This window comes from Narcine bancroftii, chromosome 3, assembly GCF_036971445.1.
Source record: "Narcine bancroftii isolate sNarBan1 chromosome 3, sNarBan1.hap1, whole genome shotgun sequence".
NCBI lineage: Eukaryota > Metazoa > Chordata > Chondrichthyes > Torpediniformes > Narcinidae > Narcine > Narcine bancroftii.
This window is the reverse complement of record NC_091471.1, coordinates 355306836-355334351: the sequence shown is the minus strand read 5'-3', so window position 1 is coordinate 355334351 and position 27516 is coordinate 355306836. Positions and strand designations below refer to the sequence as shown.

The 27516-nt window shown below is 43.4% G+C and overlaps 1 protein-coding gene across 3 annotated transcripts; it reads left to right on the top strand.

Annotated features, from left to right (window-relative positions):
- Positions 1–545: 545 nt before the first annotated feature.
- On the top strand, positions 546–27516 carry LOC138759470 (parvalbumin-like EF-hand-containing protein). 3 transcript variants are annotated; one of them, XM_069929946.1, is made up of 6 exons: positions 574–622; positions 10921–11061; positions 16709–16835; positions 18141–18276; positions 21539–21654; positions 25140–27516. In XM_069929946.1, exons 3-6 carry the CDS (start codon positions 16727–16729, stop codon positions 25184–25186), a joined length of 408 nt encoding a protein of 135 aa, XP_069786047.1. In that variant the 5' UTR covers positions 574–622; positions 10921–11061; positions 16709–16726; the 3' UTR covers positions 25187–27516. The 3 variants fall into 3 exon arrangements, with proteins under 3 accessions (XP_069786046.1, XP_069786048.1, XP_069786047.1); XM_069929945.1 differs by lacking the exon at positions 10921–11061 and having other exon boundaries at positions 546–622; XM_069929947.1 differs by lacking the exon at positions 10921–11061 and having other exon boundaries at positions 554–622; positions 16712–16835.

Sequence of the window (27516 nt, the reverse complement as noted above, 5' to 3'; positions counted from 1 at the left end):
GAAACAGCAATGGCGTCACCCAAGATGAAGAGCTGGTTGATGTCGCTCCCCGCTGGGTGACTCTCTTAAAGCTTGTCCCTGTTTAGTAAGAGTTTCCCCCAGTCAAAGGCTTTATCTGTAAACTTGGGGGAGGGGAGTTAATTATCTATAATGTCAGTGCCCTTTTTTTTTTACAAAAGTTTATTCAAATAATAACATGACAAAACTACACAAACTATACACAGAATACATTTAAACATATTACCCCCCAGTATCCAGATCAGGTCAAGATCAGCGAACTTTATATCCAATGGATGTAAAACCATCACTGCCAAATGCCCATTTTCCTAAATCCATCCCATTAACTTTTAATTAACTTTTACACCTGGTTCCTCCCTCAAATTCTGGCTTGCAAGCACTTGGAAATAAAAGAGACAAGGGGTCAGTTGTGTTCGATATGGGGGCCAGATTAGTTCACCATACTTTGCTATTCTCAGAAGAATAAAGTAAATCTGTGTCTGACATGCACTTCGCTTTAAATAGCCAGACAAAATGATATATAAACCCAAAGAATAACAAACCCAGACACAGACCATGAGATAGCGGAGAGTCTGGACACAAGGATTCAGGAACATTTGCCTGGGTGAGTTCACTCTTAACATTTATATTTCACAATCAGGATAGCAATATTTAGAATATTGTGTTGAAGAAAGTTCATGCGTTAAATAATTCTTGCACACAGATTGAAATATATTCAGTATCAGAATTAAAAACTGCCTCTAAAACCACACAATTTAGTACATTGTAAGTTTAATTTCCAGTTGCTGTTGTTTTTAGTGCATCTTTGAAGGTAATTACATTAATTTCTACTTGCATCAATTGAGCTGGTAATTAATCCAGATTTATTAAATGGGCCACAATCATGTTAAACAAGGCAAACAGATATTTGCACTGAAGTATTAGTGATTGTGCAAACAATATCTGGGTTCAGTGCTTATTAACTGAGTACCATTACGTTTAATCTTTGTGGAGTTCAATTCATTCTTAATTATGTGGTTACAATAATGAATGATCAAATATATCAGTCAAAAGTAGAATTGTGTTACTGGGAGAAAGATACAGGGAACCGAATAAGAAACCAAACCCTCCTTTTTCCTTAAATCATATTTACAAAGGCAATTAAAATAGTCTCAATATTTCTGATTTTAAAATACTGTGAACTAAATCCAGAGTGAAAGATCTAATCATAAACAAATACAACTGTTAACTTCGTTTGTAGTGTTTAAGTAGTGCTATTCTTTTGGGAATAGTGAAGTATTTCAGTTGGCTCAGACCTCGAACATGTATTCTGAATCAGCAAAGTCGACATTGGTAAATCTAACTGCCCCAAGAGTGCAACATTAGGAAATGCTGGCAGCTGAACGTAACAAAAATCCATCGTGGAGGTAAATTAGTCCTAAAATAGGCGGCCCTGATGCAGGTTAAATTACAGATTCCACTAACTCTGGCAGTCTCATTTTAACATAGAGCACCACAGCACAGAACGGACCCTTCAGCCCTCGATGTTGTGCCGACCTATATATTCCTACCAAAAAAAGCTCTTCCTACTTCATAATCCTCGTATTTCTTTCATCAATGTGTCTGTCTAAGAGTCTCTTAAATGGCCCCAATGTTTCAGCCTCCATCATCACCCCTGGCAACAGATTCCAGGCACCCACAATCTCTCTGTGAAAAAACATACCCCTGATGTTTCCCCTAAACTTCCCTCCTTTCACTTTGTACAGATATCCTCTGGTGTTTGCGACTCCCACCCTGGGAAAAAGGCACTGACTGGTTACCTTATCTATGCCTTTCAGAATTTTGTAGACCTCTATTAAGTCGTATCTCATCCTTCTTCGCTCTAAAGAGAAAAGTCCCAGCTCTGCTAACCTTGCCTCATAAGATGGTAAATTCCCTCTGCACCCTCTCCATAGCTTCCAGATCCTTCCTATAATGAAGCGACCAGAACTGAACACAATACTCCAAATGTAGTCTCACCAGAGATTCATAGAGTTCCCAAAGGACCTCTCGACTCTTGAACTCACCCCCAAACTGATGAAGCCCAGCATCCCATAGGCCTTCTTATCTAACCTATCAACATGCGCAGCTAGCTTGAGAGATACATGGTTTTGTTCTAGAGTTCACAAACTTCTTAAAACCATTTCTCCATGGCCTTCATATTTCTCAGTTGGAGTGTAGAAGGTAGAGGGAGCCCTTGATCCCAAGGTCAGTGAGAAGCCCTGGGATGTTGCCTTTCGTTGATTTCAATGTAGAGGCTGAAATTGAGTGGGATCAGTAATGTTACAATGTTGTCACAAGATCACAAGGAGAAGCAGGAAACAGCTCCTGGCCCCTCATTGTTGATCTACTCAAGGCCTCAACTCCTTCTCTATTCCAGATCTCCAGTGTCCTCCTTTCCTCTAATCATCCTCCCTCCACTTTTTATATATCTAATGAGATGGACTCCACAACTTTCATGGTACAGTTAGCCTAGCGGATAGTGCAACGCTGTTCAGTGTCAACAATTGGGACCGATGTTTGAATCCCACGCCAGCGATTGGGACCGGCGTTCAAATTCTGCACCATCTGCAAAGAGTTTGTACATTCTCATCGTATCTGCATGGATTTCCTCTGTGTCCTCTAATTTCCTCCCATTCTTAATAATGTACCATGGGTGTAGGTCAAATGGGTGGCATGGGTTTGTGGGCCGAAAGGGTCTGTTACTGTGCTGTGTCTACATTTTTCAAAACATAAATCTCTCTCAGACAGAGAATTCCTGAGATTCACCAGCCACTGAGAGAAAAAATTTCTACATACATTTTTCTTCTCCATTTTGAATGACTGACCCCTTATCTTGAAACAATGCTCACTTATTCAAGATTCTCCTACCAGTAAGTAAATCTCCCCTGCCTTGCCCAATTATGACTTTGTACGTTTCAATAAGATCATCCCTAAATTCTGTGGAATACAGATCCTCGTCTCTTGATAAGAGATAACATTCATCCCAGAAATTAGCCTGGTGAATTCCTTGGACTAACTTCCAATACCACAATATGCTCTGTAGCTAAGCAAACCACCTCAAAACTGTGTACAAAACTCCAGGTATGGCCTTGCCAGCATCTGTAATAAATCCTCCTGGTTTTTAAGCTTCAAACCCTATGCAATAATAGGTTTGTCTTCTGTGCCTACTAGTTGGATGTGCACGCTAACGTTACAGCATTCGTGCACAAGATTCCCTGAACTTCACTCATCCGCAGCCTTTTTCCATTTAGATAATGATCCACCTTTTGAATCCTCTTTCTGAAATGTATGACATCACTCTTTCCATCATGAATATCCATTTGTCATGTTTTTGCAAAATCCATCTCTATCCCATTGCAGAGTTTCAAAAAAAAACAAAGAACATTACAGTCTAGTGCAAGCCCTTCAGTGCAGGATGTTGTGCTGAGCTATGTAAACATACAGGTGCTCCTCAACTTATGATGGGGTTGTGCTCATAAATCATAAATCAGACCATTGTAAGTAGGAGAGCACCTGTATTCCACAACAATCTAATTTTCTCCACCTTACACCCATTACCCTCTATCTTTCTTACACCCCTATTGTCCCAGCCTCCACCACCTCCCCCGGCAATGCATTCCAGCAGCCACCACCCAAAATGCTCATCTCAACTTGTTTTCCACCCACTTTCATGTCATCAATAAATTAACCCACCTCCTCTGGGTCAATTTTATAAGTAGTTTCCAATGAGTGATTTATAAAATTGCTACCTGGGCTTCTGTCTGTTTTTGTTTTGAAGATCTCCAAAGTTTGATGAGTTTGGAATCTTTGCTACAAGTTCAAGTTATCAAAAGAATGAAGTTAAACACTAAATAAATGGGAAGAAAAATGACTGGGCCAAGTTAAAGTGAGGTTGTGCTGTGGTCACCCATCTGAATATATCAGGTGGTTGACATATTTCACCTCCCATTCAAGTTCAAGTGTATTCACCAGGCTGATTCCAAGAGGGCTGGCCCTAAGAGGACAGGCGTCTGGAACTATACTCACTGGAGTTTAAAAGATTGAGATGGGATCTCATAGAAACATATAAAAAGCCTGGATAAAATTGAAGTAGGTAAGTTGTTTCCTTTGGTGGGGGGCTTAGCCTCAAGATTCAGTAGCAGATTTAGGATGCAGATGAGGAGGAACTGCTTTTCCCAGAGGGTGGTGAATCTGTGGAATTCACTGGGTACCCGTCTAAATGTTACACTTCCTCTATCGGCTCATTCCATAAACCCAGCGCCCTCAGTGTGAAGAAGGAACCCTTCTTCAAAAACGTTCAACCCTCTCATCTTAACTCTGGGAAAAAGTCTGTGACTATCTATGCCCTTCATGATTTTATAAAATTCTAAAAAATCCCCTCTCAGCCTCCTCCACTCCAGGGAGAAAGGTCCCAACCTATCCAGTTTCTTCTCATAATCCAATCCCTCCCCACCCCAATCACAGCAACATTTTTCCTTCAAAATTCAGATCAAAATCACAGGAAACCTCTGCCTTCCAGTTACAGAATCACCTACCCTGGGGAAAGACCGAGAGCATTCACCTTATCTATGTCCTTCACTGTAAAATCTCTATACCATCCCACCTCAGCCTCCTGCGCTCCAACCTCTCCCCCTACCTTGAGCCCTCCCATCCCGACAACACTGATGCAGTGCTGTCTAAGGAGTTTGTTCTCCCCATGTCGGTGTGGGTTTCCTCTGGGAGCTCTGGTTTCCTCCCACCCTTCAAAATCATACCAGGGAGTCATAGGTCAATTGGGTGTAATTGGGCGGCATGGGCCCATGGTCCGAAAGGGCCTGTTAACGTACTGTACGTCTAAATTTTTTTAAAAATTAAACATCCTGATATACCTCCTCTGCACCCCTTCCAATTTAATGATGTCCTTCCTGTCACTAAGCTACAGATGTGGACCTTCTGATGCTTTAGCCTCTACATCTGGAGAAGATTATTGCTTTGGCTGGTTCAAGTACACTCCGGCCCATCACATTCATTTCCACTGAGAAAACCTGTTAAGGGGATGGCTTTCAACAAGAATCTTTCTATTTGTTTACTGTTTTCTTTGTCTTATCTCGGCAGCCACAGATGTATTTTTAACATAAACTCTATCGTTTCCAGAGAATATTCCCTTGTGATTAACCAGCTTCTTGCTGACAAAGCAAGTTGAATGCAGCAAGAGATTGATGATCATTGTGCGCCTAAGTCAAGAATGAACTTCTGCATTGGAAACATTCAACTAACCTCCTGCTCAATAAAAACATAATTCATTATTAACCAACCTCTCACATTATCAATGATCCAATTAAAAGATGCAAGTACAGAGCAAACAATTCACCTAATTCCTCCTCTCCGCCTTCACTTCAGAGCTCTGCTAATATATTTACTCAAGTTTAATGATTGTCAGAAGGTGAATGTCAGGTTGATTGACAGGTAAATTACCCAATCAGCTCCATTCTGAATGGTTATATTTACCTTGCTCCCACCTTGCCTCAGCAGAATAGACTTTTCGTTTTGGTCAAGGACACAGACGTTCATGCTTTAAATTAAAATTTAGACATACAGTGCCGCAACAGGCCATTTCGGCCCACAAGTCTGTGCTGCCCAATTTACACCCAATTAACCTTCACCCCAGTACGTTTTGAATGGTGGGAGGAAACCGGAGCCCCCAGAGAAAACCCACAGACAAGGGGAGAACAAACTCCTTACAGTCAATGCAGGATTCTCATCTTGGTCCTGATTGCTGGCACTGAGTGTTATCCCGATTGTGCTGGCCATTTAGAAATCTATCATCGCCTTAATTCTAATTTAGGGATACAGCACGCCAACAGTCCCTTCTGGCCCATGAGCCCACGCCACCCAAATACACCTATGTGGTCAATTAACCTATTCACCCTGTACATGTTTGGAATGGAAAAGGAAACCGGAGCAATCAAAGGAAATCCACGCAGATGCAAACTCCCTACAGATAGCAGTAGATTCGAACCCAGGTCACTGGTGCTGTCAGTGTTGTGCTAAGTGCTCCACTAACTCTGCCGCCTTGTGTAATTCAGATTCAAACTGTAGGCAGTCTTAGAGCTATAGAGAACAGAAGCAGGCCCTTTTGCCCATGATGTCCATCCTGACCACTGCATTTTGTCTGACAACACACGGCGAAGTTTGTGTTGGGCCAGGTTGTTACATTAAAGACATTGCGCTAATAGGTTGTTGCAGCAGGTAAGCTCTGCTGACGTGAGAGTGCTCAGATCAATATTTCCCATTTCTGGTGCAGCTGATAACGCTCAACTCACCCATATATGCAAAACTTTCTGTTCCCTTTGCTTGTCGAGTCTGGATCCTTAGTGTTATGTTAAAGTATTCGAATGTATTCTGGCACCCAACCTCTATTCAATCCCCAAGGTGTTCTTTCCCTCTCTTCCAACCCAGACATTGATGTCCCATGTCCCAGAGAGCATGCTGAAAAGAGATTATGGAGTCAGAGAATTCTTATTTGTGGGGGGTGTGGGAGGGAGGGAGGGGACAGGTGGCAGGAGGCCATTTTTCCCATTGAGTCCATGCTGGAGCAAGCTTCTCGGTCTGGAGATTGGAGTCAAGGGACTCACACCAGACAGTGGACTGCTGGAGACTGACTCAAGACTCGCTGAAGGAGTACCAGGTATCGCACCAGGATGCAAGAGGGTGCTGAGGGCACTGAAGGGTTCCTAATCGAATTGGAGGTTCGGACCTATAGCTCGGGTTGTTAATAGTTTGGACTGGACTCTGTGTGGCTGCAGGGGCAGAGGGAGTGCTGGAGATAAATCCACAGACACGCCATGATTCTGGGGGAAACTCTCCTTTGCTTCCCTCTCTGACTCGTAGAGTCACTTCAGGCAATTTCTGCTGATGGTGAATCCGTCTGCCTTACAGCAGACATAAGCAATTTCGTTAACATGACAGTTTCTATGACATGAGAATAAATTGAATCTTGAATCTCATTCTGCACTCCCAAAACCAGTGGTTTAGCGATCCCTTACTAAGTGCTATAGGTATTCTGTGGACAGTGAGGGATGTGGAAAGAAAAGGGTTCAGAACATTGTACTAAACTCCCCACCTATCGTTCCTCTTCAAGTGAGATAAAATTCTCTTTTAAAGCCTTGGCTTGATCATTTTTCCAGTGCCTTCACGACAGTCAGTTCCAAGTCAAAAATGTATTCATAAAAACAAATTGCTCACATTTACCCACGGCATAGTGTTTGGCACAGCACCTTTACAGCACCAGTGAATGGGACCGGGGTTCGAATCCTGTGCTGTCTGTAATCCCCGTGTCTGATGGGTTTCCTCCAGGTGCTCCGGTTTCCTGCCGCTGCTTGAAACATACTGGGGGTGTAGGTTAATTGGGTGGCACGGACTTGTGGCTTGAAAGGGCCTGTTATGTGCTGTATGTCTAAATTTAAATTTAAGCCCCCTTGGCCCTCTCACTTGAGAATAGCTTCCTTCTGTCCTCTCCATCTAAACCCCATTTGACCACCAGCACCTTAAATCCTCTCGCCCATCATGAAGAAAAGTCTGTGTTGGTTCTCACGTTGCTGCAACCATCCCTCTCCCCCCACAACCCACTCAACCTTGTCCATACATTGCATCATCTCCGACCATCCAGCAGAGGAAAAGACCATTGGGTTGTATCTCGATCAGGCTGACCTGCAGAACAAATGCATGCTTTTGATTGAACCCAAGGAGCTGAACCTCCTCAAGATTCAGGATTCCTTTATTGTCATGTAATAGTACAGGGATGTTGGTGGAGACAGAAACATTAGGGCATTTAAGAGACTCAGACAGGTACAGGAATGAAAGGAAAATAGAGAGTTGTGAGGTAGGAAAGGTTTAGTACTTTTTGGTAGGAATACATGGGTCAGCACAACATCGAGGGCTGAAGGGCCTGTACTGTGCTGTAATGTTCTATGACACAAAATAGCCTTCTGCCTGCTGTGAAGCAGACAAAGAGCATTGCAAGAGAAATGAAAGACAAGAGAAAGAGAAGTAAAAGAGTCACTGAGTGTCTGTGGATTCGCCTCCAGCTCCCCCGCAGCCTCTCCAGCTGCAAGGACTCCTGTTCCATCCATTGGCATCCCGAGCTCCAGGTCCAAACCTCTGACATAATCAGGAAGCCATCAGTGCTCAAGGCCCTTCATGTTCCTTTCTCACCCTCAGCACCCTCTCGAATCCCAGCTCCAATGCCTGGTTCCTATGTGCAAGTCCTTCAACCGCAAGTCGCCCACAGCTTGTTTGGGTCCTTCAACTGCAGAGTCCCTCGCTGATCTGCCTCCATGGTCACCATCCTCGAGTCACCATCTGCTTCTCCTTCCCCCTGTTTCTGGTGCCCTACGCCAGTCCGCAGCTCCCCAGATTCTGCAACGCAGATCCACGGATGCAGGATTTTAGTTTAAAAGCACCATCAGCTCCTCTAACTGGCCATTTAACACCTGTACAAACCTGCTGTCATTCGGACTGGGCAGTTGGACCCTTTAGTGCAGTGCTGTCTCCCCCAGCAGCCATGCTGCCGTTACAGTAGAATGCCACATGAAAGTCTGCAGATGCTGTGATTGTAGTAAAAACACACAGAAATGCTGGAGAAGCTCAGGCAGTCTTTTCAGCTTCTATAGGAGACAAAGAAATGTTGCCAACATTTTGGGCTTGAGCCCTTCTTCAAAGAATAAGCAGAAATAGCCAGAAATCTCAGTCTCAAAATTCAAACAAATGGTGGGGGGGGGGGGGGGGGGCGAGGAATCCAGATCAACACAAGGTGTTTATTGGCTATGATAAGGGGTAAGGTGAAATTTATCATTATATTGCGAAAGGAGACAGAATGGAGAGACAGATAGGGAAAGGGGAAGGGGGTGTTTAATGAAAGCCAGAGAAGTCGATATTAATGCCATCCGGTTGGAGGGTGCCCAATCAGAAGACGAGGTGTTGTTCCAACAATTTATGGGTGGTCTCAGTCTGGCAGTGCATGAGACCATGTCAGCAAGGGGATGGGATGGGGAATTGAAATAGGTGCCACTGGGAGATCCACGCCATTGCAGTGGACAGAGCCAAGGTGCTCAACAAAGTGAGGTCCCAGTCTGCGTCCAGTCTCTCCGATGTAGGGGAGACCACAGCAGGAGGACCAGATGCAGTTGATGACCCCTGCAGAGTCACAAGTGAAATGCTGCTTCACGGAAGGACTGTTTGGGGCCCTGAATGGCAGTGAGGGAGGAGGTGTAGGCACAAGTGGAGCATCTTCTATAGTCACAGGGAGAGGTCCTAAGGAGACGATTGGTGGGGACGGAGGAATGGACAAGGGAGCCATGAAGGGAGCAGTTCCTGCGGAAGGCAGAGAGAGGAGGAGGCGGAAATATGTCAAGAGGTGGGATTTAGTGGTGGAAATGGTGTGTCTAGTGGTAGGATTTAGTGGGGAAATGGCAGAGGAGGATGCGTTGGATGCAGTGGCTGTTGGGATGGTAGGTGAGGACAAGAGGAATCCTGTCCTAGTTACGCTTGTGGACGGAGGGGGCCAAGGCAGATGTGCGGGTCATAGAGGATATACGGGTGAGTGCTGAATTGATAGCAGTAGAGGGAGAGCCATGCTGCTCTGGCAGCACCGCCATTTTTTCCTGCAGGCTCGATGACACTCTAATCAGGTGCAGACTCCAATACTTCCTTCAATTTACTGCAATGCAGAGGCTTTAAAGGGTTATATTCATCTACAAGTAATTTCAGTCATCAATTTCTTGTTACCTCATAATTCCACAATAAGATGGGCTCGATGAAAGTGCAGCAGGATGCTATCCAGCCACATTGAGAAGGCTCCCTCCTGCTTTCTTCTCTGTTTGCCATGTTCAATGTGAGTTTACCATCAAATACCTGAGTTCAATGTACAGATGGAGCAAAATTCTTACTTGCTGCGCCAAACAGATACGTACAATACACCAGCTACAACATGAAAAAAATGATAAAGTAAGACAAATGCAAGATAGAAAAAGAAATAATTATCAATAATAAGCGTTGTTCAGAATCAATGAATTTCTTGACATGTCCATCATAACAAATTCTGCTTGATTCACCTGAATGAATGGAAAACACACTACATCACCCCGTGGAGACTGGCGCTGCCTTATTTCCATTGCACATGGGGATCATATTTGGTTCAACCATCAGAACACAAGAACTTGGTGGGTCAGGCAGCATCTGTGGAGGCAAACGATTGTGTTGATGTTTTTGGGTTGATACCCTGCACAGGGCTGATCCACTGAATTCTTCCACCATTCTGTTTGTTAGTCCAGATTGCAGTACCTGAAATCTATTTTGCCTTCAAATTTGGCTCACCAAGTCTTCTTCATCTTGATCCCATAGCCAAATTCCCTCTGAATTTCCCTGAATCAATTTTTGTTTCAATCTTCACCATTAAAAGGACAGAAAAGTTTCTGTTTCAACTAGACCAGTGGTTTTCAACCAGCAGGCCATGTTGTGTTCCCATGTGGGTCTTTAAAAATGTTAGATTAAAAACTTTAAATTAGATGAAGGTGTATTTCTTACAGAGCTGCCTTTGACTTGAAAATATTGCTCAATCACATGCCATGGCATGTTAGGTGGGCCTTAGACCAAAAAAAATTGAGAAGCACTGAACGAGACAGTCCTTTGAGTACACGAGCGCAAGTTATTTTTATTCTGGACTAGAACCCAGAAGCCTGGACGTGGGGAATTAAATGAAGTGAGTGAAACCAGAATGAAGAGCTAATCCTAGTAATGGCAACCCAGAAATGGAAAGGTCTTGTGGCTCATTAGAGAGGAACTCAAATGTTATCTTATCAGAACCCCACTCTCCCAGAACTCACAAAATCATTCCACCTACAGTGATCTGAAAAGATTTCCGTTCTTTGAAAGTTGATGACATTTCTTGGAGGTGAAACACAAAAGTTTGCAGATGCTGTGATTGTAGTAAAAGAACATAGAAATGCTTGAGGAACTCAGCTGGTCCTACAGCGTCCATAAGAGGTAAAGATATATTTCCGATTTTATGGGCCTGAGTCCTTCTTCAAAGAATAAGCAAAGAACAGAAAGGCATCTGAATAAAGACTGAACACTAGCTGGGGAGGAGTCCAGATCAACAAAATGTATTAATTGGATATGATAAGAGGAGAGGTGAGAATTGAATTTGGCTGTGTGAAGGAAGACAGAGGGACAAAGAGGAGAGAGAGAGAGACAACAGGCACAAACCTTGCGAAAAGGTGGCAGAGGGAAAAAGAAAGGGGAGGGGTGTTTAACAGAAACCAGAGAAGTCGATGTTAATGCCCTCCGGTTGGAGGGTTCGCAGTCTGGAGATCAGGTGTTGTTCCTCCAATTTGTGGATGGTCTCAGTCTGGCAATGCAAGATCCATGGACAGACATGTCAGCAAGGGAGGGATGAGGAAGTGAATTTTATTGGGGGCCATTTAGGCTTTCGATCTGTGCCAGTCAAAAATGCGCCAACCAGTCTGAACCTTCAAGGGTTGTCATGCTGGTAGTGACATCTCTTCAAGGGCACATCCAAATACTGTTTAAATGCAATGACTCAAAAGGCAGTCAATGTTTCAGGCTCAGGCCTACGGATACTGCATGACCTGTTGAGTGTCTACATGACTTTTGTGTACTGTAATTTGATAGAAGTCTTTAAAATTATGAGGGGTACAGTCAAAATATAGGTTGGCTTTTTCCACTGAGGGTAGGTGAGATACAAACCAGAGGACATAGGTTAAGGGTGAAAGGGGAAAATGTTTAGGGGGAACTTCTTCACACAGAGAGTGGTTGGAGTGTGGAACAAGCTGCCAGCTGAAGTGGTGAACATGGGCTCCATTTTAACATTTAATAAGAAATTGGATGGGTACATGGATAAGAGAGGTATGGAGGGCTATGAAATGGGTGCAGGTCAGTGGGACTAGGCAGAAAAATGGCTCAGCATTGACTAGAAGGGGTCTGTTTCTCTGCTATGATGTTCTATGGCTCGAAGTCCTACCATAAATCTAGCCTCATGCCCATTCCAAAATTTCAAAGCTCCACCAATGGCAGCCATGCCTTCAGCAGTAGAACCCTGGAACTCCTTCACTAAACCTCTCTTTCCCCTATAAGAAGCTCCTAACATTTCAATCACATTTTTTGTCAAATGCCCATTCAAGAAGTGGCTCATCTTTGACTCATGCTGAAAGCCGTCTGTGAGATAAGAACACAAACCATCAATAGTTTAACGTGCTATTTATTCAAGTTCAATTATCCAAACTTACCCAGATTCAAGAATTTGTCTTCCCCAGTCCTCATTTTAAACATAATTAAAAAGAATCACAAATGCACCAATCTTTATCGAACCTAGATAATATACTGCAGGTTAGTCCATCAGCTGCATCAGAAGAATGTAATAAAAGAAATTAAACTATGATATTCTTACTGGGAAGCTTGAATTGTGATTAAATCCAGCAAGATCAGTTAGCATGAGAGTATTACAGCGGCAGCAACCCAGGTTCCAATCTGGTGCTGACTGTAAGGGGTTTCAACATTCTCTCCGTGACTTGAATGAGATTTCCCTGGGTGCTCTGGTTTCCTCCCAACCTCCAAAATGTACTGGGATACTTGAGTGGCATAGGGTCATGGGCTGGAAGGGCCCGTAACCGTGCTGTGTCTCTAAATTAAAATTATATATCTATATCAATTACAGGTCGTCCCCAACTTACAACTGTGATGGGGACGGAAGGATTGGTCGCCAGTCAGGGAATGGGGACATCGGGCTGCCGGTGGAAACAGGGATGTCAGGCTGCCGCTGGGAACGGGGACCTCGGACTGGCACAGGGAATAGGAAGAGGGAAATGAACTTGTACAGTAGTTTTAATAAAGGAATTTTTAAAACATTTTGGTCGTATGTGCGGTTAGACATAATTTGCTTAGGTTGGAAGTCGAGGACTACCTGTAGTTGATTTAAATGTTCTGTTATGGAGAACAGTAGCTTTGGATGGAAAAATAAACTTGTTGAGATGATTGCTATGAAAAGATATTAGCAATTCATCATTTACAAATTAAATTTTAAATTTCTTTAAAATTTAGACATGAAGCACAGCAACAGGCCATTTTGGTCCATGAGTCTGTGCCACCAAATTTACGCCCAATTAACCTACACCCCAGTACTTTTTGAATGGTGGGAGGAAACCAGAGCACCCATGGAAAACCCACACAAACACAGGCACCGTCCCGATCACTGGCACCGTAAAGGCGCTGTCCTATCCATTATGCTAACTGTGCCACCCCTATTGAGATCTATTAATCTTCTCAATCATTTAAGGTTCAAAAATTTCCTGAATTAGCGTATTGATCATCACCTAATAATAGATAAGAGGAAATGAAAGGCCAAAAATAAATAAGCAATAAAAATTCCATCAATCACAGGTTTCAAACTGTAAAGTTTCAAAATTGTATTACCAAACTCTCGTCAGATTGACAAGAGGTACAACATTAGAGGTAAATAGCTCAATGTTAAATGTGTTTTTTGAGAAAGAACACCAAATATTGATAGTACCCTATGTCCTCCCATTCCTTGCAAAACATTAGATGGCAGCTGTTGAAAGAATTAGTGGAGTGCTGGCCAATGGCTTGACAGTATTTGACCTTCAAGGGCTTTATAATTGAGGAGAAGTTCTTGTGATTAGATATAAATAGCCAGTACTCATCGTCTAATGATCTGGTGTTGGAGTTCACAACTCACTGAACCACTCACAAATTCCATCCACAACTCGCTTCAGAAATCGATTAACTGTTTCTAGAGTAGTCCCTCTATCTCGATCTGATCAATGGTCATACAAATTCTAACGCAAGTTATTTGCTGAGGAACAACACATCATATTCTTCCTGTACAGCCTTTAACTCAATGACATGAACATTCGAGTTTTAGGTAACCTCAACCTTTATCTGGTTCCCTTGTTCCCATCTTCTTTACCTGCTCCTGTTCTTATTTTGCAATACACAAATGTAATGAAGAATCTCAGCTGGTCACATAACCATTTTAATTACCTCACTGACATGTTTGCCAATGACCTCGTGTACGGACAAATTGAGGCCAGCTGCAAATCGAAGGAACAACACCTTATAGTATATTGCTTGTCGGCAGTCTCCAGCCTAACGGCATTAATGTTAACCTCCAATTTCCGTTAATTCCTTCCTTGGTCTCTCTCTTTCCTAATCCCCCTGCCTCCTTTATTCCAGCTCCCCAGGCCTTTTCCTTCAATCTCCTGTCAGACCCTTCTTCATCGTTCTCAGTTTCTTTCTCTTTTACCCTCCCTCTAATTACCTATTATAGCCTGTGCTCCTTCCTGGACCCCTCTCCACCCCCTTCTTTTTATTCAGGCATACTTGTTTTTTCCTGATTCCTGATGAAGGGCTGTTGGTGACTCTCTATTTTCTATGGATGCTGCATGACCTGTTGAGTTTCTCCAACAGAGTTCTGTATTGTACTTGACCCCAACACTTGCAGATTTTCTTGTTCAACCCTGTTCTCACTCTCTCACCTTCCCACCCCCCCAAAATAAAAGTGGTCTCCTCCTCATCTCTCTCTCTCTCTTCCCCACCTGCCTCTCCCCCTCCTCAGTCTTCCCATACAAAAATATCTCTCTGCCTTCAGTACATAGTTCTCTGACATCTTGTGATGTGACACCATCACAGTTTCAGTTTAATTTCTGCAAAACCTTCTCCCTTTCTTCAAAACCACTCCATATCCATGACAACCTCATTTCTGTTCCAAGAAAGTTAAGTGGTTTCTGATGCCAGAAAGTCTGATGACCACAAGCAAAAACCTGCTTTTGTTTAAACAGATGGCCTCCTTCAGCAAAAGCAAACACACTATTGTTCTTGAATAATTAAGATCCACTTCAGTTCCATTATGGTTCTGTTTTCCAGATGCTACGACTCCAACTGAACTCTTTCTCTTATTGCAATGGTGTTTCTGCAAGTGGGTTGTGACCTGTGTGTGACCCTGTATCCTGCCCACAATTCCCCCACTAGAAATATTTTTAACTCGATAATTTATTTTTCTAAGAAATAGATGTTTTACATCTAAGGATTTTGACTTGAAAGATTAACACAAATTCTTTACATCACCTAACCCTACCCCCACTATCTCTCCACCTGCCCCCCTCCCAGACTCTCCATTTCCCTCACCCATCCACCCACCTACCTCTGTCCAGGACAATATCACCTCTTGGCCCCTCCTCCCTTCCCCCCATTCCCACTTTTTCTACGATATTTCCCCTTCCCACTTTAGTCTCAATAAAAGGTCTGACCCCCAACATTGACTAACTATTTCTCTCAATGGATGCTGCTTGGTCCAGCCACTCCCCTTCACTCACTCATCATTCCTGCATCTGCAGTTTTCATGTTGCTCTTCATAATTTACTCGTTTTTAATTTGAATACAGACAGTTTCAAACACTTTGGCTAACCCAAAGATTGTGATTTCCTTCATCCAGTGAGGTTCAGGGTGAGAACTTCTTGTGACAGGTCATCAACAAGAGTCAGGGCCTCTGCCAGTGTAATGGGTTGGACGCACTCACGGAATGGCTTTCACAGCCAGTGACATGAACACCCAGCCCCTGCCCAAACATATGATTGACATTGGACTTTTAATAATGAATGCAACAATAAAAATAATATTTAAAACATACATAGAACGGAATACCCCAGGAACAGGTCCTTCAACCCACAAAGTCTGACCTGAACATGATGCCCTAATTAAACCAAAACTTTGCTGCTTGCCCCTGATACATATTCCTCCATTCCGTGCATATTCTCATATCTATCCTAAATGCCAGGGCATTAAAGGTTATGGGGAGAAGGCCAGGTAGAGGGGCTAAGTGGGAAAATGGATCAGCAGGGCAGACGCGATGGGCTGAATAGCCTATTTCTGCTCCTCTGTCATATGATTCTAATTTCACTGACAAATCAGTTTCTTAATTTAATTTTACTGCTTTTTTTTAACCAAAACAAAACATGTTAGTACATTTGATTAATTCCTTCCTAGTCAGTACTGGTCATGAACATTCTATTACTTTGTCCTTGGAGCCGATGCAGGGTGGGTTCGCCAGGTTGATTCCAGAGATAAGCAGGTTAGCCTATGAGGAGAGATCAAGTTGTATGGAACTGTTTATTTTCATTGTGTGATGACATTGTTTAATGGGTTTAATGTATCGTATATGTTGAACGTTGAGTGGGTGGGGAGAGGGTGGGAAGGTGGGAGGGAAGGGAGGAAAAGGGGAGAAAATGACACTGTGTATATTCAAGAGGGAAATTTTTATGTGTATTTTGGTCAATATGGTTCATAGTGTGAAAAATTTTTAAAAATTTAAAATAAAAAAAGTTTTTTGGAACTGTGATCATTGGAATCAATGAAAAGGGTTTGTTTAGAAACATTTAAACTGATGAAAGGGATAGATGATAGAGGCATGATTCCACTGGTAGGTGAGACTATAACTGGGGGACATGGCCTTAAGATTTGGATAAGGAGGAACTGCTTCTTCCAGAGAGTGGAATTCTTTGCCCAATGGCGGGACAGGCCAGGTGGCCTCTTATTTCGTAGAGTCGTGCTATCTTCCATGGAAGCTGTTCGGAACTGATGTCTTTCGTTTCTCCTTTAGCAGCTCAAATCAGAGAGGATGGATCCTTCAAATTACACTGACCAGATGAAGCAGGTTGCCCATGCTATGGGCTCCAGTCTAACGGACAGTGACATTGCTCTCATGCCCAGTGAACTGAGACTCAAGGGTAGGACTATCAGCCTCTGCTTTGCAATGGGGGTTAATTGTTGATTGATGGGAAATGAAATGCTTTGTTACCATCAATCTTAACATCTGGAATGATGGCATTAAAAGGTTAATACTCCCAGGGGAACATGGATCTTCAACTTTATGGCATGGATACTTATCCACCTTACAAATATCCAATATATAAGGAAACAAAAATTCTGCAGTTGCACATACCTTAACCATCCAGTGTGTGTCAGTTGAACTATAATATCATGGACACAAACTACAAGTCATGTTTATTGTCATCTGATCGCATGTGCAACCTGAAACAGCGTTCTCTAGTCCTCGTAAAACACACAGATGCACAACGAGACATAACACACATACTGACAAACAATACATGTACAGCAACCTGAAACAGCATTCTCTAGTCCTCGTAAAACACACAGATGCACAACAAGACATAACACACATACTGACAAACAATACATGTACAGGACTAGTATTCCTAATAAATAAATAAAGGTTTGTAAATATGGGATTCTCAGGTGGTTAGTGTGAGCGTTCTCACTGCCCGTGGGAAGAAGCTGATTCTCAGCCGGTGGTGCTGGCTCTGATCCTCCTGTATCTCTTTTCCAACGGGAGCAGCTGAAAGATGATGTGTACAGGGTGGAAGGGTCCTCAATGGTTTTGCGCGCCCTCTTCAGTCAACGATCCTGGTGGATCACCTCGATGGGGTAGGGACGGAGACTCCAGTAATCCTCTTTGCCACTCCTATGATCTTGTGGATTGAGGTACCTGTGATAGCTACACAGTTCTTGTTCCATGAACACTATAAACACTGCCTGATTGGCTTCTCCGTTCCTACATTTATGCATTCCGTAGCTTTTGTGTTTCTCACTCCCTCACTACACTCATTCACCAACCAAACAATTGACTTCATCAGCATCTTACCACCAAATTAGCAACTCGGACGTTTTCTTTGCCAGCCTCTCTCCAAAGTAAAATTGACTTTATTTCTCCATTTCCCTGTGTGAGGCCAAAGAGCCATAAACAAAATATCAAGTTGAAGATGGCAGAAATATCAGGTAGCATTAACACAAACCTTTCTCCATGATCTGTTACCAAATTTAAAGTAGAAAATCTGCGTATCACAAATACAGATTTACAAATTGTGCCTCAGTTGAATCCCCTTACTTCTGAATCAGTGTGGCCTGCACGTTCTTCTCTCCTCAGATACCGAACACAAAGAATTGGACTTGCATAGAGGGTGTTTGGGAGGTGTTCTTTGATCTTCGTTTCACACCCTTTTTCATTCCTCCAGGTCCATTTAATTACCACAAATTCTTTGAGTACATGGCGATCTTCAAGAAGTCAGAGCAACGGGAAGAGGCAATCCAGAAAGCATTTGAAATGCTGGATAAGGACAAAAGCGGTTACATCGAGTGGAATGAAATAAAGTAAAGTCCTCACGATTTTTTTCTCACACTGCTAAACCTCAAACCTGTGCGGTGCAGACCAAAAGCAAAATATTTGCAGATGCTTGTTGCTTTCAGAATAGGTTCGACGGGTTCAAAGAAAATCAAGGCTAGACACGTGTTATCAACAAAGGGTGGTTTTTACATGCAGGGGAACTCACAAAAGGGTACGCACTCACAGACTAACATAATACCCAAATAACTACGTTTCGGGTGTAAGTAAATCACTGCTAAACATTCTCAACTTCCGAATGGGAATGCAAGGATTAAATACCCAATACCCACCTCCCCTTTCTATCTCTCTCAATCTCTAGTACACTAATAAACAGCAAATTCATTACAAATAACAAGTATATCAAATGAACCTGGTCTCCAGCATTGCCCACGACTTAGGATCCAGGAGGGTCCCATCGCATTCGGCCCTCCGGAGCTACCCGTCGCCTGCAGCCTGGAAGTTCAGTGTTGGTCTCCATGCAGCAGCAAGAACAGAGAGAGCCAGAGAAACTCCATGTGCTGCTTTTTCAATCCAGGGCCTGTCCACATCATCTGTGATGACAAATCGTGCATCAGCCTCGTCTGTGGGCAGATCTAACCATTCATTCGCACCTGAAGGACCAATCACACATCAGCTTCAAGAGCCAACGAGGTATCTGCCTCACAGGTGGGCAGACCTAACCCTTGATTGGTATGTGAGGTGACCTGACTAGGTTCCAGCTGGAGAGGCCACATGGCCCTCCACAATCCACACAATGCTGTGAATAATAAAGTTATTTTGAGGCACATTATTGTACGTAGCAGAAATACTCAGCAGGAAATGGCAGCAACTATTGCAGGGAGAAACAGGATAACCAACCTGAAACATCATCTTGGGCTGAAACATGGAGGTCTGCAGATGCTGTGATTGTAGTAAAAACCCACAGAAATGCTGGAGGAACTCAGCCGGTCTCACAGGGTCCATAGCAGGTAAAGATATATTACCGACAAATCGGGCCTGAGCCCTTAGGCAGACAGACAGGTTCCAGAAGGATATCTCATGGGAAGATGTTATTTTATTGGAGGCAGTTCAAAGAATCCCAGGTATAAAGAGGTTGCTCTGTGAGGACAGATTTCAGATTTATTTTCAGTACATCCATGACATCACATCATTGGTAGTGCAAAACAAATTGTGCTCAATGTACATATGTAAACAAATACAGACATTTTAAACAAACTGACTGCAATGCAGAGAGGAAAAAAAAACCAAAGTGAAAAGTAAGAGTCCTTAAATGAGTCCCTGATTGAGTTTGTTGTTGAAGAGACTGATGGTGGAGGGGAAGCAACTGTTCCTGAAGCTGGTGGTGCGAGTCTTGTGGCACCTAAACCTCTTTCCTGATGGTAGCAGCGAGAAGAGAGCATGTGCTGGGTGGTGTGGATCCTTGATGATTGCTGCTGCTCTCCGAAAGCAATGTTCCTGTAGTTATTCTTGATGGTTGGAGGAGTTTTGCCTGTGATGTCCTGGTCTGTGTCCATTACCTTTTTCAGGGCTTTATGTTCAGGGGATTTGATGTCCCCATACCAGGCCATGATGCAGCCAGTCAGCACACTTTCCTCCACACATCTGTCAAAATGATGGATGCTCCACTCATTGTTTAGAGGAAGGGAAGATGATCTTACTGACTGACTAGTATTCTTGTGGACAGACACTCTGAATTGGGAGAGCCCAGATTCAAAGCGTGTGGCTTCAAAATAGGATTCTTAGAGGACTGAGTCTTTGGAATTCCTTGGTATGGGCAGAGGCCTTGAGAGAACTCAAAGCTGAGGTAGATCGATTTCTGATCAGGAAGGGTACCAAGAATTACGGGGAAGTACAGGAAAATGGGTGAGAAGTATCAGATTAGCTGTTGTCTAGGATGCCTTCCCTAAGGCATGTGCACATGTTCAGCCCATATCCCTCTAAATCAGTGGTTCTCAACTCCCCCCCCCCCCCACACTCACTTATCACCTTGTAATCTCTTACTAACCACAGAGCACCTATAACATAGGATGCCACAGGTGCTCTGTGGTTAGTAAGGGATTACTGAAATGGGTATGTGAGTAGGGAAAAAAGGTTGAGTACCACTGCTCTAAACCTTTTCTAACTATATACCTGTCCAAAACTTTTAAATATTACAATTCTACCTGCACCTCTCACACACCCCAGTGGATCCTTGACTCCAAAAGGGTCCTCCAGGTCTGAGAAGTACATCCCTTAGCTAACTCCACGAATATAATCGTTCAATTGATTGCTGGTGCTTCTATGTTTGGGCTTGGTGTTCAGAGAATGACTGACATGTTGCGTGTTTTACAACCAATTCTAAAGGTGTCCAGAGGGTATAAGTGAAAAAACTTGAATAAATTTAGACATGCAACATGGGCATGTTCCACCCAATTAGATCCAATTGACCTCAGTAAATTTTTGAACAATGGGAGGAAACTGGAACACCCAGAGGAAACCCATGCAGTCATGGGGAGAACATACAAACTCCCTCCAGACAATGCCGGGTATGAACCTGGGTCACTAGCACTGTATCAGTGTTGCGCTAACTGCTACATTAACCATGCAGCGTTATTTTTCTATCATACACTGTATAAGTACAATTGGATGAGACAGCGTTCTTCGATCCTCGGTGTGAAAACATGGAAACACATAAAATGACATAGCGCGCACATGTACAAACAATTTATATATTACAAGTAGCACATATAAAAATACATAAATATTGACAAATAATAGTAGAGCCTTGGAGCAGTTCAATGGTCATTCAGCATTCTTACTGCCCATGGGAAGAAGCTGTTTCTCAGCCTGGTGGTTCTGGCTCTGATACTCCTGTATCTCTTTTCCGATGGAAGTAACCGGAAGATGTGAGCCCTCTTCAGATAACAATCCAAGTATATCACATCTATGTGGGAGGGGGCAGGGGTGGAAGGGAGACTCCAGTGATTCTCTCTGCCACTCTTATGGTCCTGTTGATTGACCTCCGATCCAAAGCTCTACAGCAACCATGATGCAGTCGGCCAGGACGCTCCTGATAGAGCTCCTGTAGAAAGTCAACAGGATGGTGGCCGGTAGCCTTATCTACCTCAGTCTTTGCTGTATTATTACCACACAAATTACATTTTAAGTTTTAGCTGCAAACACGGTCCCTGCACCAACAATTTGGCTCTCATTGCCTTTTGCATTGTGATGAGTAATTAATGCCACTGTTTAATCCATCTTGTGCTGCAGGTATATCCTCTCCACAATCCCCACCCATGTTCACATTGCTCCTCTGTCAGATGAGGAAGCAGATGCAATACTCCAAGCAGGAGACACAGATAATGATGGAAGAATTGACTTTAAAGGTAGGGTTGTTTTTTTTACAGCTTGCAAACAATGTGAGCTAGCCCAGGTGAACAGAACAATGAAGGCCTTGTCGAAATTCTAGGTAGACAGGATTGTGTCCTCCAGGGGATGTCTGGGCAGAACCCTGCATTGCCCAAACTTTGGAATATCTCTCTTAATCTCCACGATTGGGTCCAAATAAATGCATATTGCCTTGTGAGATAGAAGTAGGTGTTTTTAGTCCATTGATTTTATGCTGGTTCACAAAGAAATTCTGTTCCCCCTTTAAATGTCCCTGTAATTAATTTTCCCCAGCCTTCTATCAACCTCCCCCAGATTCAACCACCCACTAACATATTAGGGGCAACATACCTCCCAGTCTGCACATCTCTGGGAAGCACCATGTAGACAGCACCAGAGCTCAGGGCCAAACACCAGCAGGTACAGGTATGTCCTCCCTGTGCTGGCCCAACCTGTGGGGGTCTCATCAACCTGACTTTGGACTTCCCTCCAGAAGTCTTTATCTAGTTTCCTTCCTGACTTTCCTCTCTGCAAAGAAACATACAAGCCAAGACAGAAATAAACACCATGGGCAGTCTCAAACCAGTTGGCATCGATATCGACCGTTCCAACTCCAGACAGCTCCCTCTTCTCTTTCTGACCACATGCCCGCCTCCCACACCTTCCTTTCTCTAGTCCCCACCCCCTTCCTTCCTCCGATCAAAGAGCATCATTCTTAGTCCTTTGTCCCTCCCCCCATCATCTCTTTCATTTCTATTCACCCAAAACCTTTCAGCCTGTGCTCCACCCCCAATCCATCTTTTTACTTGGCCATCTACCCATTTCTTCCTATTCCTGACAGTGTTTTCGGCCCAAACTGTCGATTGCCTTCTATATATGTCGCCTAACCTGTTAAGTTGCTCCAGCTCTCTCTTTGTTGTTCCAAGTAAAGGCTCTATTTGCCCCTTGTAGACTGTTGATACCACCTACACCAGTGTTGGAGAATGGCCACACACGAGCACCATATCCGGGCAGCCAAACCTTCCGTATTTCTCGTGCATTAGCTTGGGAACGCAACAATCTCAGTTGATAGCACAACAGAGGATTAGTGCTGAAGAGTCCACGTACTGACCAGATACACTCAACTGAGTCTCCTTTTGGGTAATCCTACTGGCGAGAAGAATAGCTTCTGATTAGGGGGAACTTTTTTAATCAGAGGGTGGTGAGAGTGTGGAACGAGCTGCCAGCTGAAGTGGTGGAAACAGTTTTATTTCAACATTTGAGATAAATTTGGATAGGTACAATGATGGGAGGGGTATGGAGAGATACAGTCTGGATGCAGGTCATTGGTCTAGGCCAGTAGTCCTCACCTTTTTCCACTCACATACCACCTTAATAAATCCCTTACTAACCACAGAGCACCTATGGCATCCTACAACATAGGTGCTCTATGGTTAGTAAGGGATCTCTTAAGGTGATATGTGAATGGGAAAAGGTTGAGAACCACTGGTATAAGCAGAATAATTGTTTGGCACAGACTAGATGAGCCAAAAGGCCCTTTTCTGTGCAGTAATATTCTATGGTTCTGGTTTGAAAGAGACAGGGACCAAGAGACCAACACACAAACACACACACAAAAGAGACAGCAACTCCAAACATAACTTCTGAACTTTCAGCACCCAAGTTCACTGGGACCAATCACAGCACTTTTGTCAAAGCTGCTGACAAGGACACTGTTATTGGGGCCACAATTGCAGCTTGTACCAAAATTGGCCTGTCCTTATGAAAGATTATTAACATGTAAGATTAACTCAGTTTTTATTCTCTCCACAGATACTACTAATAACTTTCAACATTTTCTATTTTAATTTCAGGATTTCCAGTGTCTGAATGTTTACAAGTCCAGTGGTTTTTCCCTCTCTCCTCAATTTTCTTTACCCTTACACCTCTTCCAGTCAGCTCAGCTGCAAGTAAAACATGGAACAGAGAGCAGTACAGCATAGGAACAGGACCCAAGACCCACAATATCTGTACTAAATCACGTGTTTTCCATATGACCTATACAAATGTTGATCCACTTATTTTTGCCCCCGACCACCCACCCACCAGAGCTCCCAACATCTTGACCGCGGATCCTTGCCCTGACCGCCTGCCCATCCAAGTACCTGACCCCTTGGCTGCCCACCCATCGAAGCTCTCAATATCCCAATTGCAGATCCTTGCCCTGGAAGCCCACCCACCAGAGCTCCCGATGCCCTCCAAATTTGACCCAAAAAATTGGTCCCCCAAACTTCGACTATTACACGAGTATATAAAGAATTTTTGGATCTTTGTGTGAATTTTAGCCCCTCAAAAGCATAACATGTGTAAAATTCGACCCCCCCCCCCTCCATTTGACCTGAAAAATTGGTCCAAAAAACTCAACTATTACATGAGCATATATGGCTCTCTCAGCAACTTGCACGTGATCCACATCCCTCTATTCTTCCTTATTCATGTGTCTGTCTAGAATGTGCTGCCATCATATCCATTTCCACCACTATCCCTGGGGGTCCATTCCAGACACTGTGTATATATAAAAAAAACCTCCCCTACACATCTCCTTTAAACTTTCCCCTTCTCACACTGAATACATCCTCTAGTGTGTGACAATTTTCCCGAGAGAAAATGCCTCTCATAATTTGATAAACTTCCATCAGGTCTCCCCTCAGCCTCTGACACTCCAGAGAAAGAAAACACCCCCCCCCCTCTAAATTAGGCAGTATCCTGGTAAACATCTTCTGAACCCTTTCCAAACCCTCTACATCGTTCCTGTAATAGGGCAACTGGAATTGACACAATACTCCAGGAGCAGCCTCATTAAAGTTTTGTATAGCTGCAACAGGACTTCCTTACCCTTATACCCAATGTTCTAAACAATAAAGTCAAGCAAGAAAGTCTGTGGACACCAGGGTCGATACTCAAATGCCATATACCTTCTTTAACACCTTATCTACTTGCTTAACCACTTGCAGGAAGCTACGGATTTCAATCTCCGGAACCCTTGCGACATCAGTGCAGTTGCCCTGCCATTAATTAGCACACCATCACCTCTAACTTCATTCAGTCTCTGCCCTATCAGTTGCATTCCACTCTAGCCTCTGCAACTTGAAGTCCATTGATCTTTCATTTTCTCAGTATTAATCATTAACACAAAACAGCCTCTCAGTTTCTTTCTCCATGGCCACTTCCTGACCTGCTGGCTACTTTCAGCACCGTTTGTTACCATCTCTCTTCGAATTGTTCAGCTATTTATCTTTTGAAGTGGCATAAGCAAAAAACATGGAAGCACATTTGAACTATTATTTGTCATCCGATTGTAGCAATACAAAACACAGTCCACAGTGCAAACACACGTACAGGCATAACACACATACAGACAAGTATAGTATATGTATACATTTTTTTAATATTAATAAATTATAAGTGGAGTCTCAGAGAGTTCTCTTATTTTACCCCCTTCCAGAGTTTCAAGCTATGATTAAAGAAGAAAAGATTCCAAGGAAAAAGTAAGATCTCGGGCAATGAAACTTTCTACAAGGAATGTGTGAAGCTGCATCAAACTGCGCCTGAAGGGGTTTCTGCATCCTGCTCCCCATCCCTTTAAGCCAGCTACATCTTTACAGAAATAGCCAAAGATAATAATAACTGTCTGCATTAGCTTTGTTAAATAACGCTAACAGTTTGAAAGGGGTCTGTGGTTGTGGTTGGGACCACCGATGTTGTCTCAGTCTTCTGAATATAGCCACCAGATATATTAGCCTGCTGTTGATGTTTGGAATGGAAGAAAACATTTTTTTTTAAGAACTGTTCAAAAGTAGGTTACATAGAACATTACAGCACAGTACAGGCCCTTCAGCTCAGAACGTTGTGCCATTTCCTCAACAATTTAATCTTTTCCTACCTCACACCCATAACCCTCTATTTTTCAAGCATCCATATGCCTATCTAAGAGTCTTTTAAATGTCCCTATTGTCCCAGTCTCCGCCACCAATCCCAGCAATGCATTCCAAGCACCCACCATTGGATATAAAAAAATTACCTGTGAAGGAGCGAGTGAGAGTGCGTACGCATGTGAGAACGAGAATATGTGTGTGCGCATCAATATGAATGAGGATATGACTGTGCGAGAACGAGTGGATGAGTGAATGTGAGTATGTGAGTGTGTGGTCTATTTGAGTGAGGAGGGAGCTGGTGGAGGTTCTGCGAAGGAATGATTGGGCGGCACGGTGAGCGTAGCAAAGGGGGTGTCAGCCTCCTGGGTTTGAATCCGCCACTGTTCGTAGTTTGCACTTTCTCTCTGTGACCTGTGTTGGTTATCCCCAGGCCCTCCAGTTTCCAAAACATATGGGGTCAGATATTAATTGGGGGTAATTGGGCAGCATGGATCTCAAAGGTCGGTATTGGTTTCTACCATGTTGTAAATAAAAAAAAAATTAAATTCTCTTCATCACCACAAGTACTTAAATTGCTGGCGGTTTTGAGAGACCACAGCAGAGTTTGTTAGTAATCCTCAGGTAGGATCAGATTTGGTAGCAATTTGAAGACTTAAAGCTCTGGACTAGAATGAGTCTTTCCATATTAACAGGCGCTTCAGACCCACAGGCCCCTGCCACCCAAATACACCCATGTGGCCCAATTAACCTTCTAATCCTGTACATCTTTGGAACACAGGAGGAAACTGGAGCACCCGCCAGAAATCCACGCGGTCACAGTGAGAACATACAAACTCCTTACAGACAGGAGTGAATACAAACCCAGGTTGTTGGTGCTGCAATAGCATTGCACTAATTGTCATGCTAACTGTGACGTCCATGTTAAATTTAATTTTTTTTTTAAAGTCTAGTCATACAGCACAATAACGGGCCTTCCAGCCCACAACCCCATGCTCCCCAAATACCCCAATTGACCTACAATCCCCATTTGTTTTTGAAGGCTGGGAGGAAATTGAAGGTCTCGGAGGAAACCCACGCAGACAGTGAGAGAATGTACAAATTCCTTACAGACAGTGTCAGATATAAACCCGGGCCATTGGCGCTGTAATAACGTAACACAAACCATGCTACTCAACATGGTCCATTTCACATTAGATTATTATGAGGCAGTGGAAATATATGACCTTTCTTTACTGATACTCTCACTGAGCAAGAGACCAGTCCTAATTTGACATTTTACCTCATGCCAAGTCGAGGCTAAAATCCAAAATAGTCTCTGTAACACATCATGTTATTTCAAATAGCTACATATGCTTTTCTACCACACAAGAGCAAGAGAAGGAACTCGGGGCCCAAATTTAGTGAACTTTAGAAACCCCCCTCCCACTGACCAAGCATGCTCGGTAATCAGTACACCAAGACATTAGATCTTTTTATCCTCTCCCATATATAACGCCTACAATTGTACACATCGAACTACATTTGACATTCAGCCAGGGTGAGATGTTTCAATCATTGATCTTCCACTGAGGAACTCCTCTCTATTGGAAAGAGCTCTGACAATCCAGTAAAGCTAATGGGTGTGCTTCACAGGAAAACTTTCAGAAGAATTTTTAAACTACCAGGTGGCATTGACATGAACTTCTCTGGCTTCTGCTGGACCACTCCCCATTCTCCCTCAATTCCATATCCCTCTGTCTCCTTTCCTCCAACTCCATTCACAGAGCCACCTCCTCCCTCTATTTGCTGGTGCCCTCCCCTCCCTTATCCACCTATTAACTCCTGCCTGTGGGACTGAGCTCCTCACCCCTGCCCATCATTTTGCTCATCCCTTGATGAGGGGCTCAAGCCTGAACTGTTGGTTATGTATCTTTATCTTTGCTCTATAAAGTACACAGTTTGAGTTTC